Raw genomic sequence first — 16,765 nt, 5'->3', positions numbered from 1 at the left:
AAAAAAAAAAATCTATTTTGATAATGCATTGGTTCTTGAAACTAATTTGATATACTAGTGTCTTGATCTAGTAAATCGAAAGGTTATGATAGGACAAAATTATTTTTTGATTCTTTTTCTAATTGGCTAGATATTATAACCGATAGATCTCATCTTTATATAGGTTGATAGCAGATGCAAATTTGGAGCCCATAATCTTCCCTATTTTTTTATACAAACGGACGGTCATATCAGTCTGATGCGAAAGCACCTCAAAAGATTAAGATACATAAAATTTCACAGAGTTGGCAGATAGTTTTTATTCTGTCCCCAGATCCAATCATCGAAGTACTCCACAACATATGCCGCCATCCAATCCACAGCAGTGTTTGCCTCTCGATAAACATATCTAACTCTGATCGCATCAGCTTGACGAAGAGAGGTCTAGACATCTCGAATAAGTAGACGAACATCGAGCTACCTTTCACTTCCTTGGATCCAAGCAATAACAATAGCAAAATCACCCTCAAGGCAGATTCTCTCCGTATAAAGCTGCTGCCTAGCAAAGGTGATACCGATCTAGACGGCATGAAGCTCTGCACCTGGTATAGAAGACTTAAAGAGGTGGCAAGCACCCCGTCAGAAGTCTAGTATTGGGACTCCGGATGACGAAGCCTGCACCGCCTCAACCTTCCCTTCAATATGTCAATAATGCTCATTTTTTTTTATATGGAGTTGGTTTTGCTCAATTTAAGGGACAGAAATTCTCGGTTCATGTATTTGGAGTCGGACCTCATGCAACAATTATAATACTTAGGAACTAGAGTGTTTATTGGGTGATAGGGTTCAGAGGGCTTTGGTCACAAGAGTTTCTTAGCTAGTTTTGATTAACTACGGTAGCAGTTAATCTTGTTTGGAATATTGGTACGTTGACCAATAAATTTGAGTGCATTCTTTATAGAATATGTGATAGTAGGATACTATTAATCAAATGATGTAAAAAAATGCTAATAGAATATGGGGGAAGTGTTAGTTAAACCTTACCTTGGGTAAATAGACACAGAGATTATGGAAACCATGAGACAAAAGAGTAAATTCTTTTAGAGGCTAGGTTCTATATGATGTACTAAACCTATGAAGATAGTGTCCTTTTTGTTGAGATGGATTTGGAAATTTGAAATTATCTGCATAGGGGTAATAAGTTATGCAACAAGTTAGGGATATACAAGTCTTTAATAGTATTTACAAGGGAATTAGATTTAGTTCAAGTTAAATATGACACGCGAATGGCAAATGGAAGAAGAAATATGCATGATAGCATAGTGATATAGTGAAGAGAGCCGAAGTTTTAACTATTAGGAGATTTTAGGAGTTTAGTGGTTTCCAATTTGTGCAATATATATGCACATATGTGTATGTATATAAAAATAAATATGTGTATGTATGTGACCTCAAAAGCTTTGCAATAGAAATCAATGATGGAGCTATCAAAATAAAAATTAATATAGTTGATCATGATCTATGATGTATAAAATACTCAAAGAATAACAATAATTTTTTTTGGAGGTTTTTTATCTGTACATCAAGCGAACACAAAATGAACAATAACTATATAACTAGTAAGCTACAGTATATCACACATAATATATTTTGCAAATCCAAACGATTAATGTCGATCTATAGGTTAGAGCATATATAGATCAACATCAACGGCTTGGATTTGCAAAATATATGGTGTGTGATATACTTACTAGTTATATAGTTATTGTTCAATTTGTGTTCGCTTGATGTATAGGTAAGAGACCTCCAAAAAAAAATCATTGTTAGTCTATGAGCATTTTATACATCATAGATCATGATCAATCATGTTAATTTTCATTTTGATAGCTCCATCATTGATTTTCATTGTAAAGCTTTTGTGGTTACATACATACACACGTATATATTTACATAGGTGCATATATATTGCACAGATTGGAAACCACTAAACTCCCAAAACCTCTTAATAGTTAAAACTTCGGCTCTCTTCACTGCATCACCTTGCTATAATGCTTACTTCTTCCTCCATTTGCCATTTGTGTGTCACGTTTGACTTGAAATAAATCATAATACAATTCCCTTGCAAATACTATTAAAAACTTGTATATCCCTCTACCTTGCTATATAACTTATTACCACTAAACAGATCATTTCAAAATTTCAAATCCATCACAACAAGAAGGGCACTATCTTTATAGGTTTACCATATATTAGAACCTAGCCTCTAAAATAATTTACTCTTTTGTCTCCTGGTTTCCACAATCTTTGTGCCTATTTAGCTTAGGTAAGGTTCAACTTAACACCTCATCCATATTCTATTGGCATTTTTCCATATCATTTGATCAATAGTATCCTACAATCACATATTCCATTAAGAATCCACTCAAATTTGCTGGTTAACTTATCAGGATTCCAAACAAGATTAACTGCTACTGTAGTCAATCAAAACTAGTTAAGGAACTCTTGTGACCAAAGCCCTTTAAACCATATCACCCAATAAATGATCTAGTTCTTAAGTATTATAATAGTTGCATAAGGTCTAATTCTAAATGCATGAACTGAAAATTTTTTTTATTTAAATTAAGCAAAACCAACTCCATACAAAAAAAAATATTAGCATTGTTGTCGTATTAAAGGGAGGTCGTGGGCACCAAATCTGTATATGCTATATAAAGATGAGAAAGAAGGGCTGCTGGTTATAATCTCTAGCCAATTAGAAATAAAGCCAGAAAAATAATTTTGCCTTCGAATTTACTAGAGCAAGACACCAGTACATCAAACTATTTTCAACAACCATTGCATCATCAGAACATATATATATATATATATATATATATATATATATATATATATATATATATATATATATATATATATATATATATATATATATATATATATAAACACTTCAAGGAAGTCTAGAAGAAATCCAACAATATTTTTTTTTGGATAGAATGGAGGAGTAAGATATTCTCCATTATGATTCATTAGCTAATTGATTTACATAGCTAAGAGTGTTTCATATGAAAAATAAAATTCAAGAAGTCCACGATCCACCCAGCGACCCCATTACTACACAGAAAGTCCATAATCCACCCGACGATGCAGCGTTACCCCATGACCCTACTATGACACCAATCCTTCCCTCCTGCCACCCCAACCTAATCCCTTCTCTCCCTCCCGGTGCCCACTGCTAACATGCATCCACTTCTAATTATCGTCGTCGAGTTTCTCATCTTTCCTCAGCCCTACTACCTCCACCCCCTTCCTCGCTTGTGGCTGTGGTTGCGGCTGCACCTATCTGCTGCTGGCATGGCTTGCCAGCTCAAAAGTACATCGACCATGGTAATTAGGTTATATGATTTTCTTTCCAGCTCAAGTACACCAGCCACAGTGAACATGTTGCCTCTATTCTCTATTCTTGTTAGGATTATTGTTTTGGTGTTTTTAGGATTTTTGATTTCTTGATCTTCATTTTCTTTCCCGCTGTCAATTGGACATTATGTTAGGGTTATAGATAAATCAGTTTGAATGATTTATGAATAGTGTCTGTTGATATGATTATTTTATGGAGTTGATGTTTTTATGAATTATGAGAATTATTATGCTGAAACTTTTGTTGGATTCTTGGTCTTGTGTTTCCTAGCTGTTCATCTTATTTTGGGGTTTGGACTTTGTTTGTGGTTGGGACTGTTTTGTGCTTTTGAAAATTGATGAACTTGATGTTGTTGATAAAGGAAGCACAGGAAACCAAAGAAACATTGAAGAACCACAACAACATTAACATCCAAAATCTATAAAAAAAAATAAAATAAAAATCTAAATCTAAAATTTATCCTCTTACTATTTTTGCATCCCTTGTTTCTTCTAATCATCTACCATACTTCATTTTGCCTGCTTAGAATGCTCGCGTGAAGGCAATTTCTCTTTTTATTGAATAAAAGGGTGCTGATCCTCCACGCACAGTAGGTTGCTTCCCAAAAGAGGATAATAAATCAATCACATCCATCTTGTGATCACCTGCTTTACACGTATCATAACATTCTTGCCCCTGCAGGCGGTGGCGTATAGCTGATTTCTTCCCATCTCGACACATTACCCACTCCTATCACTCTTCCCCACACCACCTAATCACCATCATCTATCGATCGTTTCTTCGAATGATGCTTGTCTCTAGACCGTCCATTTGAGTCACTTTCGGATATGCTGGAGAATTAAGCGAGCCTGTCCTTTTCCCAACTCGCAGTCATCCTGCTATGATCCGTACAAAGTCAGAAAGAAAAAAAAATATTTTTTTGACTGCATAAAATATGCTTGAGACACATATTCAAGCCAACAATGAAGATTAAAGAAATCATGTTGGTCCATCTTGGGGACAGATGGCGGGAGCGTAAAGCTTGCAGAACATTCTGATTGGGCTTTTTTTTTTTAATTTTTTGGGAGAAAAAAAAGGGTTTAGGGGTAGCTACCCCTCTGGGTGTAACTATGAGGACCCCAACCCGTTAGAGGAATATTCGATATGGGGCAACGATAAAGAAGGCTCAGCCCCTCTCCGGGCGTGACCATGTGGGCTCCCAACCCGCTAGAGAAAAATTTCATGTGGGGCGATAATAAAGATGGCTCAGCCCTTCCCTACCATGTCCAAATGGATCAGATGAGTACGTCATCCCCAGCACCACCCATATTCAGAGGATCCACATATCACTCCAATCCGCTAGAGTAATATTCAATGCGGGGCGATAACAAAGATGGTTCTGTCTCTCTCCAGGCGTGACCATGAGAGCCTCCAACCAGCTAGATGAATGTTCGATGCGGGGTGACAGCAAAGATGGCTCAGCCTCTGCCCACCATGTCCAAAAGGATCAGGTGAGTACATCACCCCCAACACTACCCATACTCAGAGGATCCATATACCACCCCAACCCATTAAGAAAATGTTCGATGTAGGATGACAACAAAGATGGCTCAATCCCTCTCAGAAGATAACCATGAGGGCCCCCAACCCATTAGAGGAACATTGTCCAAGTGGATCAGGTGAGTACATCACCCCCAACACCCGCATGCCCCCCCACCACAGATGTTCGGGTATCGAAAAAATTAATCCCCTCATTTAATCGACTTCTATGGACTCGAACTGCGGATGTGGGAGATGGAGTTAATGGCGCGACCTACTGACCTACCACATGTGTGGTCTGATTGGGCTCTATCAAAAGAAAAGTGCGAGTAATTAAAAGAGAGAGAGAGGTACGAGTAATACACATCAAATACTATCATTTGATATATTTTCTTCATAATTAGAAATTCAACTGTTGGCCTTATTCCTTTTTTTAATATTTTTTATAAATAAAAATTCTCTCAAGCTCCAAAAAGCAAATATTTGCTCCCTTGCTAGCAGAGAATATTTTATTTTCTTTATTTTTTTTAAACTAATAATCAAGTGGGAAAAACTACAGCCAAATGTTGGTCTTCTTAAGGAGAAAGGACCATGGAGCTGGCTTTGCTGCGAGAGAATCCCCATTATTTGACTCTATAGTATTTAGATTGAGTTGAGAGCAGCTTAGAAAGACTTGGTATACATTATTTTTAGCTTGCAGACTGATAGATTTATTTTGGAGGAGGATTTTAAGTCTTGTCCAAGACAATGATCGCTTAATTTTTTAACGACTCTAAGCCTACTAAAACTCATTTTTCCCTATTGGCTGATGCTCGAAGGCTCATTGTGCGGTGTTTCAATTGTTTGATCAGACATACTTATGAGAAGAAAAATTGTAAGGCTGATTATGTTGCATCTTTCATGGCCGAGCATGTTAGTAATGACGTTTGGGGGTCTGTTGCTAAGATCCCACACCATTTCTACAATTTGATTCACCTAATATAGCTGGTTTCAAAAATAAATAAATAAATAAATAAAATGTTTATAACTTTTGTATTCATCTAATCTCAATGAGATAGTAAATAACCAGTGCTCCATCAATCCAACGGCTCAGATATCTAAAGGATAAGATATGGTACTTTCAAAGCATAGAGGCATTATAGTCAATTTGTATTTCAAGTCCTGGGACAACAACCTCGCTTTCGTCCTCTCCTTCCACTTTCTTTTTTTTTTTTTTTGGTACAAGCAAGCTATTACACCATTCTAATATGAGTATGCATTGTTCGCCTCCTGAACAAACATTATAGTGGCATGACGAAGAAACCTTCAAATATTGCAGACCAGCGGATGAATCTCCAAATGCTTCACCTCATCTCAGATCTAGCTGATAACTGTAGCTAAGTTTTAATCTCAAATAATAGAAGACTAATATGGTAGAATAGAAAGAACACCCGGTAGGAGAAGCATTACTTATACCTAAAGTTTTTTGTCTTGATATCAGATCCCATAGTGATGTCATTCTATTACAATATTAGTACATGATTTTGTATGATACCGAATAGTATATCCAATATCAGTATGATATAGGACACCATATTGATTCGGTACCAGCTAGTATTGGTACAGTATGCTTGACACTAGACAATAAGAGATGGTATGGCAAACCATACTAGTACCATTATGTTTCTCATGCCAATGTCATGCTAATGCATGGTATTTCATCTCTATTTCCATGTGTTGTGACCAAGAAATGCATAGTGTGCCAAAGTAGTATCATACCATATTGGTTAAAGTGGAACCATATGGGCAAGGCATAGGTACTTGTAATGATACTTTAACCCCTGATTCAAATGATGATACAGCTACTACTAAAGTAATTCTGAAGCTAGAAATAATTGTTTAAAGTGCTTTTTATAATTGTTTGGAATGCCTGTTAGAGAAAATGTGAATGGACTAGCACATGTTGTTTGGAACCAACGGGAAGGAATATCTGAAGAAAGGGGCAAAGGTTTGACATAAGGACATGATTTGGATTCTTTGGTAAGCATTGGCCGAGAGCTTATATATATAAGTGTAATTGTAGAGTGAAGCATCTAAGCTAGGTACATGAAAAAATTATTTATTCGTTAATTTAATTTTTCAATTTTGTTTAGTTAGCATTACCAATTGTTAAACAGCCACTTTTCTTATGCTGCTGATTACTAAAATTTCTATTCATGAAAAGATTGCATATTTTGCCCCTCCTTCCACTGATCTATCCTTAATGACGACAATGACAGCAACAAGAGCAATTAAAAAAAAATGAAATAAAGAATGATATTAAGGAATCTATTTTAACAACTATATGTAAAAGTATAGATAAAATGAGTTGCAGAGCAAAGACCAATTAAATCAAGTAATAATAAAAAAATAAAAGAAAAAAATAAATTTATTTAAAAATTTAAAATTTAAAATAATAAATTTGGTTTTCCTTACAAAGCAGCCTCAATAAAATTCTTCCTACCATAATTTATGTAACTCTCTCTTCCTCGATATAAAACCACACTCTCTTTGAGAAAAAGACAAAAATATCATTACCTTTTCACTAAAAAGGATCTAATATGTGGAATCAAAGATGTAATCTAATTTAATAGAATCTGATTAGTAACGCTATTAAAACTAATGACCAACCAATTAAATAGAAATCCTAATAAATTTGGAGGCAATGAATCTCAACAGCTAGCATAAACGTATTGGTTAACCATGCCATCTTGATCATCCAGTAGAGCCTCCGTCATGGCTTGGAACTTGCGGTGGGCATGCTTGAGAAAGGAGCAGGCGTGAACCAGATCTGTGGCGGCCAATTCCACTCAGAATCGATCGAGTGAAAATCATAGGGCTGGAAACTTTCATCTGTCAAATTGAACACTCCGATATCACGGATGACTCGCTGATCCATTTCGTACCCATCTCTGTAGCCACCGGTGAAATAGATGCTGCTGCTCGTAAGCTCGGGGAATTCGCGTGCGGACAGTGCCATCGAGTGGTTAAGCCCGAGGAACAGGGCGAGATCACCCAGGTCTTTGACCTCGGACCACTCGTTCCGTCTCTCGTCGAGCTTGAAGATGGCGAATGCTACAGTCATCCTCGCATCGCCGGGAAGGATGGACTCCCTCCAGCCCTTCCCGTCCACCGGTAACCACTGCGAGTCCCTCCACACCTGGAACAGATCCATACCGTCCGGTGACCCCACCAGGTACTTTTGATTGAAGCAGCAGCCCCGCTGCTCCCACTTTTGCGAATGGGGACGTTCTACACATGTCACTACCACCGGCGAGCCCGGGGCATCGAGATCGAAAACTACGAGTGCCCCGCTGATGGCCACAGCGTGGAGCAGCCCCTTGCGAAAGATGATGTCACAGAAGATCTGCGGAAGTGGTGGTTGGAGCGCGGTCCATGACTCGTCCCCAGCGTGCGCGAATGACAGATCGTTGAATTCTCCGTGGATGACCGCCACGGCTGCGGAGGAGGGATCGAGGATTGCCTTCAAATAGTAGTACACGCGCATATGCTCCACTTCATACGGCACCTCCGCCAGGTTATCATAGCCGATGACATAGTCGGTGATGCGGCCGTCGGAGTCACGGACGACACCGGCGACATCGAAGAACGTGGTGACGGATGGGAGGGCCAAGGATGCCCCGGTGAGCGGATTGAGAGCGTGCAGCTCCGAGAGCTCGTCGACGGTGATCAGCCACCCCTCGGAGGATCCGATGCACAAGCGACCGTGGATCTCCGGGAGGTGGATTTTGTACATCTTCTGGTCCGGGCGGCTGAAGAAGCGGCGGCTGTCGGGATCCCTCGTGCTATCGGAGAGCATCAGCCATGGGATCTGCGGCTTCGGCAGGCAAGGCCTCTCGGCCACCGTCGAACACCATGAGCGGCAGACGGCACCGAACCGGAGGTAGTCGGCCACCTCGAGACGGCCGAGTATGAGTGCCTGTAGCTCGGGAAGAAGGTCGGCCCAGGACATGGCAGCTACACAATATTTCTCTCTCGCTCTCTGAATCCCAGCTATCTACCCAACCCAACTATTTATACCATACGATATCAGAATCCTGTTTCGACCACGACTGGGACTCCATTGTCAAAAAGACTTAGACTTGGATTCCGGGCTTTTATCACTGGGACTCCATTATTGATTAATAATTAATAATAAAACACTATTATTTAATTAATAATAAAATATTATTATTTACTTAATAATAAAATATACTTATTTTATTAATAATAAAATATCATCATTTTATTAATAATATAATATCATCATTATTAGAAATAGAAATAGAAGGTATTTTTGTAATATAATATTAATGCATTAAAATTAATAAAAATGATATATTAATAATATATTAATAAAAAAATTATATTGATAAAATAATATATTAATGCATTAATAATATGATATTTCTTTAAAAATCAATAAATATATTTATCATTAAAATAAAAATTTTATATAATAATAAATTTGCTCATCTGCAATCCCTGTCACTCCATGTGGACATAAAATCCCCCACCCTCTCCACCCTCCCCCGAACCCTATGCCCGCACCCCACACCCCCTGCGACCCACCACCTCCTTCGACCCCTGTGCTCACACCCCATGCGCCCTCCCATGCTGCACCCCACACCACCCCCTATCGCCCGATACCCCCCTCCTCCCCAATCTTGGCGAAGCCTGCACCGGTGCCCCCGACTTGCCTTTTAGTACGAATCCGAGAATGAAAAAAACGAAGATGCGGGAATGAAGAAAAAGAATGAAATCGCATCATGAACATGCATTTCACTGAAATCGCATGTTCAGCATGCGGTTTCAATTCTAAATTCAAACATAAACTTAAATTTTAAATTTTTAACTATGATGGGCACGTCAAATAATAATATTTAGTCATAAATAAAATAATAAAATTTTATTACTAATAAATAATAATATTTTATTATTAATAAAATAATAATATTTAATTATTAATTTAATAATCATATTTTATTACTAATCAAATAATAATATTTTTTACTAATCAAATAATAATATTTGATTATTAATCAGATAATAATATTTAATTACTAATCAAATAATAATATTTTATTATTAATCAAATAATAATATTTATTATTAATCACATAATAGTATTTTATTATTAATTATATATATGTATATTTTTCTTTTTTTTTCTTTTCATTTCTACTTTCCCTTCCTCTCACCCCCCCGATGATCCTCTGCCTTCGCCTGTCGGTGGTCGACTCGCACCCACCCCCCTCTGATGTGCCACCCGCGACACCTTCACCCGACCGCCACTTCTTCGCACCGTCCCTCCCGAGTCCCATGCTCGTTTCTCCCTGTCGCAGCCCCCCACACCCCCTACAACTCTCCAATATTGTACCTCCTCTCAGCCCCTGTGCCCGCACCCTCGGCCCCTACCACCCGATGCACCCCACCACCCCCTCGGCCCTGGCGAAGCTTGCTTTCGCACCCCCTTTCGCTCCACACGAGCACAAAACTACCCCCTAACCCCTTACGCTCTCCCCCAGCCCTTGCGCTCACACCCCATGCGCCGCCCCCCCCCCCACCACCCCAGCCGCCCAGCACCCCCCTTCCCTTCCTGGTCCTAGCAACAGCCCTCACTTGCGCCCTCCGCTTGTCTCTTGGTACGAGCCGAGGATGAAAAAAAATGAGATGCACCCTTGGGAAAGAAAAAAAAATTACACAAACTCCCCCTCAAGTTTTCTTCAATTTCACTTATACCCTTTCAAATTTAAAACATCTCAATTAGACCCTCCAAATCATCGAAGTATATCAATGTGCTCCTTCTATCTATTTAAGTGATAATGTCATTATGTTGTCCTTTGAAAATACAGAAATGCCCATCCCTCCCTTCAAAATCTATTACGATGCCGACCCTCCCTATTTCAACATCCATCGTTTTGCATCCATTGCTTCCGATGATTGTTCTCCGATGATATTCCAATGACGACCTCCATCCCACTCTTTGTTTCGGTCGAGCAGTGTCTCCTCCCTCGTGCATGAGCATGATAGCCTCTTGAATACCTTATTTCCATCCATGGGTGAGCCCTACATCTTCTTTTACCGATAATATATCTTTTAACAATTTATTTTTCATATAAAATCATGATTATGATGATTATTCCATTGATGTATGTCTCTTTAGTGGCCGACCGATAGTTTTAAGATTTTATGATCGTAAATCGATACCTTTAAGATTTTTTTCTCTGCTTTTTATGGTCCCTCTATCCTTACATATTTTTTGATCTTATTTTTGATAAGCGTGAGCATGACAGATGGGATCCACAAGAAGCCTCCCATTGTCAAATGTCATTCTCTTTTCAGAAATATTCAGTTTAGCCAAGTAGTGTTTTTAGTATCCTATGTTTCTTGTTCATTGTGCAGGGATGGACTCTGATTAACCCAGTATTTTTTATTATTTTTTAGTGTCTTCTATCTTTTGTACATGTCCACATGACTGTTATATCAGATTAACCCAATTATCAAGGAAAAGGTCAGATTTTCCTATGGCATACCTCTCATAGACTCTGACTTATTCTCCTGTGGCATACTGTGCTTACAGCAACTAAAGATTCTCAACGTAAGCCAAAACTCTATTGTATTAATTCCTTAGGCAAGCACCTGTTCTGACACTTAGCAGTATGCAAAAATTCATAGTCTAAACTCTGTTAAGTAACATCCATCAGATATTTCACTTAAGTCACATTTTAGTGTTCTGTCTCTTGTTCATTGTGCAAGAATAGATTTTGACTTATTTACCACACAAATCCACTATGGTGGATCTTTCAAATACCATCCAACCTACCATTATAGTCAAGCTGGTAGTCTATAGTTTGATAATTGTGATAAAAGTAGATTTAGTATCACAGAGATAGAGGACATGATGAGCCAGTTAGGATACACAAATTGTATCTATTTTTATTACCTAATACCAGGATCGACATTACAAAATGGCTTGAGAAAATTAAGGTGTGATGCTGACATATTGGAGATGTTGGGTTTAATGCGAGGTGCTGACATGGTTGAGGTATATGTTGAGCCCCAAGCGGATGCAGGTAATGTTCTTTCATCTGAAATAGGCAAATAGTGCCTGTTGGTGTGTATCCCAATCACAGGGGAGGAGATGCCCACTAAAAAAGATATAACTGCATCAACACCAAGAATCCGAGTAAAGAGATTGGCAATGAAAAGGATAGGTGGCTTTAGGTTTAAACTTGATGAGAAATTGAAAGGGGTTGAAACTGCCACTTCAAAGCCTACAATTGTCAGTGAAAGCAGTAGTGATGAATCACTTAGTCAGCTAAGTGATTCGGATGATGATGACGATGACCTTTTTGATGATTATGTAGATAGAGATGTACTTGAGGAGGAGTTGAGATCTTGGGCACATCATTCTCCACCTCATGAGAGAGTTAATTTTTTGAAGAGGAGTAGCCTACTGATAGGGAATCAGATAGTAGTAGCAGCTCCCATCTCTGCAGCTTGAGCAATGACGGTGATTCAAATGCTGGTATTCGAGTTCTGAATATCCTGAATTCAATGAATCCACAGATGTTAAGAGAAATATTAAACTTTTAGTTAGAATGACTTTTAGGAATGCTACACAGTTTAGGAAGGTGTTGCAGCTTTATAGCATACATGAGAATTTTGATTATGTGTACAAGAAGAATGAGGCCAGTTGGATAATTGCTATATGCAAGCTCGTATATGGTGAAGGATTCATGCTTCTCCTATACAAAGAGAGTTTACCTATCAAATAAAGACATTCCAATCTGTACATAACTTTGGACGACAATTTGAGAATCACAATGTCACATCTACTTTTCTAGCAGAGAAGTATTTTGATGAGATTAGAAGTGACATAAAATAGAGTGTCAAGGGCTTTCGAGAGCAAGTTAGAAGGGATGTGAAGATTTTTATTTCGAGGGCATAGTGCTATAGGGCCAAAAATAGAGCATTGGAGATTATTTAGGGTAGCCATAGGGAGCAATATGCCTATTTATGGGAATACTATCAGATTATCGGACAAACTAATTTTGGGAGCATGATGTTATTGGATGTTAGTAGGCACGATGAGAGTAGCCAGTCTATTTTTAGAAGGTTATATTGTGGTCTTGCAACATGCAAGCAGGGCTTCATTAAAGACTCCAGACCTATCATTAGTTTGGACAGTTGCCACTTGAAGGGCTTTTTTGGATGACAGCTCCTAGCTGTAGTGGGGAAGGATGGAAATATAAATATTTTTTCTGTTGCATGGGCCATTGTAGAGGTCGAGATGAAAGATAGCTGGAGTTGGTTTTAACCTTGCTTACTACAAGATATTGGTCCATTAGAAGAGCATGGATGGACCTTTATGTTTGACAGACAGAAGGTTTGTTTGTCTTGTTAAAAAACTTGTTCAATTCTCTTAATACACTTGATTTTGTACGTAATTATTTTTTTCAGTTCTTTTATAGGGTCTTATGGAGACCTTCCAAAGTGTTATTCCTACTGCTGATCATAGATTTTGTGTGTAACACTTGCACGCCAATTTTAAAATCGCTGGGTTTAAGGGCAAGAACTATAGAGATGTCTTTTGGAAGTATGCCAGGGCAAACACACTTCCACACTTTGAGACTACCATGAAGGAGCTGCGACAATTCGATAAGACAACATGGTAGTGGCTCTGACAACATCCACTAAAGATATGGTCGTGACATGCTTTCAGTACTAGAAGTAAGTTTAGTATGCTCTTGAATAACATATGTGAGTCATTCAATATCGTTAATGCTCGAGACAAGCCTATCATTATCTTGTTGGAGACTATTCGGAGGCTATTGACTCAACGGTTTCAATCCAAAAGAGAATGCTTGCAGAAAATTATGGGATCCCTATATCCTAAGATTCAAAAAAAATTGGAGAAAGTAAAGTTGGAGGCCATGGACTACCACTACATTTGGGGAAGAGGCCATAGATTTGAAGTTGAGCATCACAATAATAAATTTGTTGTTGATTTAGTGGAGAGTATATGTGGATGTAGGGTATGAGATTTAACTGGCATCCCATGCTGCCATGTAGCAGCAGCTATTATGTATATTAGGAAGGAAGCAGAATATTTTGTTAGTATAAGGTATACTAAAGTAATATGGGCATTGGCCTATGAATATATCATTGAGCCGGTACCAAGCATAAAATCTTGACCAAAGATAAAATACCCTATTGTATCCCTCCTCTTCTAAGGGCTCTTCCAAGTGACCCAAGAAGGCAAGAAGAAAAGAAAAGGATGAGCCAAAAGATTCTAGTAGATACAGAAGAAGGGGTACATCCTTAAGGTATAAAAATTACCAACAGTGGGCCATAACTTTAGGACTTACAAATTAAGACCCTAGGAAGGACAAGGCAAAGAAGAAATAAGATAACACTTACATCTAGTCAAATTGGGAGCCAAATTGGTAGGAAAAGAGAGAGATCACAGATACGTTTACATTCAATATTGAAATTAATGAATATTTACTTATCTTTTTGTACTTTTTTTATTGGCTAAAGATAGTGAGAGAAGGAAGAAGACCGCAACTTCAGTGAGTACATCCTCCCAGCCAGCTCTATCCCAACTTTTGTCCTCCCAGCTATGAGCTACTTCCTCCCAGCCAGCTCCCTCTCAACCTCTGTCCTCCCAGTCAGGAGCTACTGTTTCTCAACCTGCTCATTCTTTCTCATAGCCAGCTTTCTTTTAGCTAGCAGCAGGTCATTTGTCTCAGACAGAGCACTCCATTCATCTCAACCATGACATGTATCGGGGCCATTTTAGATGTATCAGGGCCATTTTGGTTGTACCAAGGCCATTTTGGATATATCAAGGACTTCATTGTATTTTGTATGTATTTTGGAATCCACTTGGGTGTATTTAGGTTGTTCTGTCTATGCATTGATACTTTGTCTTATGTTATGAAATATTATAAAACAATTTGATACATTTTAAATGCATGTGATACATTGTGATTTGTTAGCCAAATTTTATATATTTTCTATAAAATTTTATTAAAAATTATGATATTTTGATGCATGTTATTAAAAACGTTTTTATAGGTATTCCAAAACTGCATAAGATAATGTGCCTCTGTTCACTTTTTTCTGAAAATAGTGGGTGTATATTCAACACTTTGATAGTATAGGGGGTGTAAGTGTAACAACAATAAAATATTAGGGGTGTTTATCAAAACTATTTAATATAATAGGGGATAAGATTGCGAGTCTCAGAGAAGTTCAAGGGGGATACTTACAAGTTCTTAAAGTAATTCAAACCATTACTTTATGATATTCTAACTTTAGAAAATGAATATACATGTCAGGAATAGTAGGAAATCCTTAACTATGCAACTAGTTCTTAATTCAAAACATGATTCTTGAATCCTTTGAACTGTATTTGAGATAATATATTACATGTTCAACTTGTAAGTATGCTGTATCATTAACAATGTAGCACTTATAACAACCATCACTGCTATCAACTTAGAGAAAACTTTTTTCCTTTCATAAAAAATAACAAAATACAACAATCTACTCGAAATATCCCTAAAACAATGTACAAGATTTCTGGAATAAAATTGGGACATTCAATCGAGAACAATCAGTACATTTAAAATGAAGAATCGATTACATAAAAAAGTATAGCAATCCAACATACTAGCATACACCAAACCAACCAGGTGGCCCTTCTTTTGTAGCTTAGTATTTAGTCCTCAAGCTTTTTGTTCCATTATAAAAGCCTGTCGATAATATCCTTGTCCCTAGTATTTGAAGGGGGATCATGCCAATGAAAGTACCCATAGCCCCCCATTTACCTGACAAATAATTTGAAGTTAAACATAAAAATTAGACATTGTGATAGAAAATGACAAAAATGACTGTTGTACCTCATACATCCCATATCCAAAGAAATGTTGATCAGGATTTGCAGTGGTCCAAGAGATCCTCAGTGATGATCTGGTTCCACAATGGCAAAAATTGATACTTCAGGAGGTGTAACTAGAAGAGCTCGATTGAAAACCCTCCATTGCCTCTTTCTCCATCAATAACCTTTCCTTTCTTTCACGAATTTCTTCTTCTTCACCCACAGCGTACGTGGTGACTCTTTCTTCTCTACCCACGGCAGGCTTAATTGAAGATCTCTCTCAGCAAGGACCATAGACTCGCTCATTTTTCTCCCCTCTATATTAAGGGCATCCAAAATAATAGATCACATGTGGCACGTGATTTTACCTTTTGGCGCTTTGGCTAACACTCGACTAGGAATTGAAATCAAGGGTAATTTTGCGATTTCGAAAAAATTGGACATCATGTGAGGATCATGTTATAGTATTCCATTAATGAAAATAGATGAAAAGAATAATTGGTACACTTCAATAATTTGGAGGGTCTAATTGAAATATTTTAAACTTGAGGGGGTATAAATAAAATTGAGGTAAACTTGAGGGGGTGTCCATGTAATTTTTTAAAAAAAGAGGAATAAAACAACATCTTGAAGATGTGATTTCATTTTTGAATAAAAACTAAAATCGCATATTCAACATGTGATTTTAGTTTTAAATTTTAAGTTTTTTGTTATGATAAATGACATCACTTGAAATCATATGTGGAACATGGGATTTTAGTCTGAAATCGCATGTTCAACATGCGGTTTGACCATCTTCATGCCAACTCAGCCCACGTGCCGTATGCTCAAAAATAAAATGGAAGAAGGGATAGATTTAAAAATAAATATTAAAAAATAATATTTTTAAAAAAATTTTAATTATCGAGCATGTCCGAGAGCTCAAATTAGAGAGGGAATCAAAT

The 16,765-nt window shown here is 37.7% G+C and overlaps 1 protein-coding gene across 1 annotated transcript; it reads right to left on the bottom strand.

The window, feature by feature from the left end:
• Positions 1–7,664: 7,664 nt before the first annotated feature.
• On the bottom strand, positions 7,665–8,903 carry LOC105059248 (F-box protein SKIP23-like). The gene has a single exon (XM_010942476.1). The coding sequence runs from the start codon at positions 8,901–8,903 to the stop codon at positions 7,665–7,667; it is 1,239 nt and encodes a 412-aa protein (XP_010940778.1).
• Positions 8,904–16,765: the final 7,862 nt, after the last annotated feature.

The sequence above is a fragment of the Elaeis guineensis genome, chromosome 16 (genome assembly GCF_000442705.2).
Source record: "Elaeis guineensis isolate ETL-2024a chromosome 16, EG11, whole genome shotgun sequence".
Lineage (NCBI taxonomy): Eukaryota > Viridiplantae > Streptophyta > Magnoliopsida > Arecales > Arecaceae > Elaeis > Elaeis guineensis.
The sequence above is the reverse complement of the archived record's forward strand: the minus strand, read 5'-3'. Positions and strand labels throughout refer to the sequence as shown.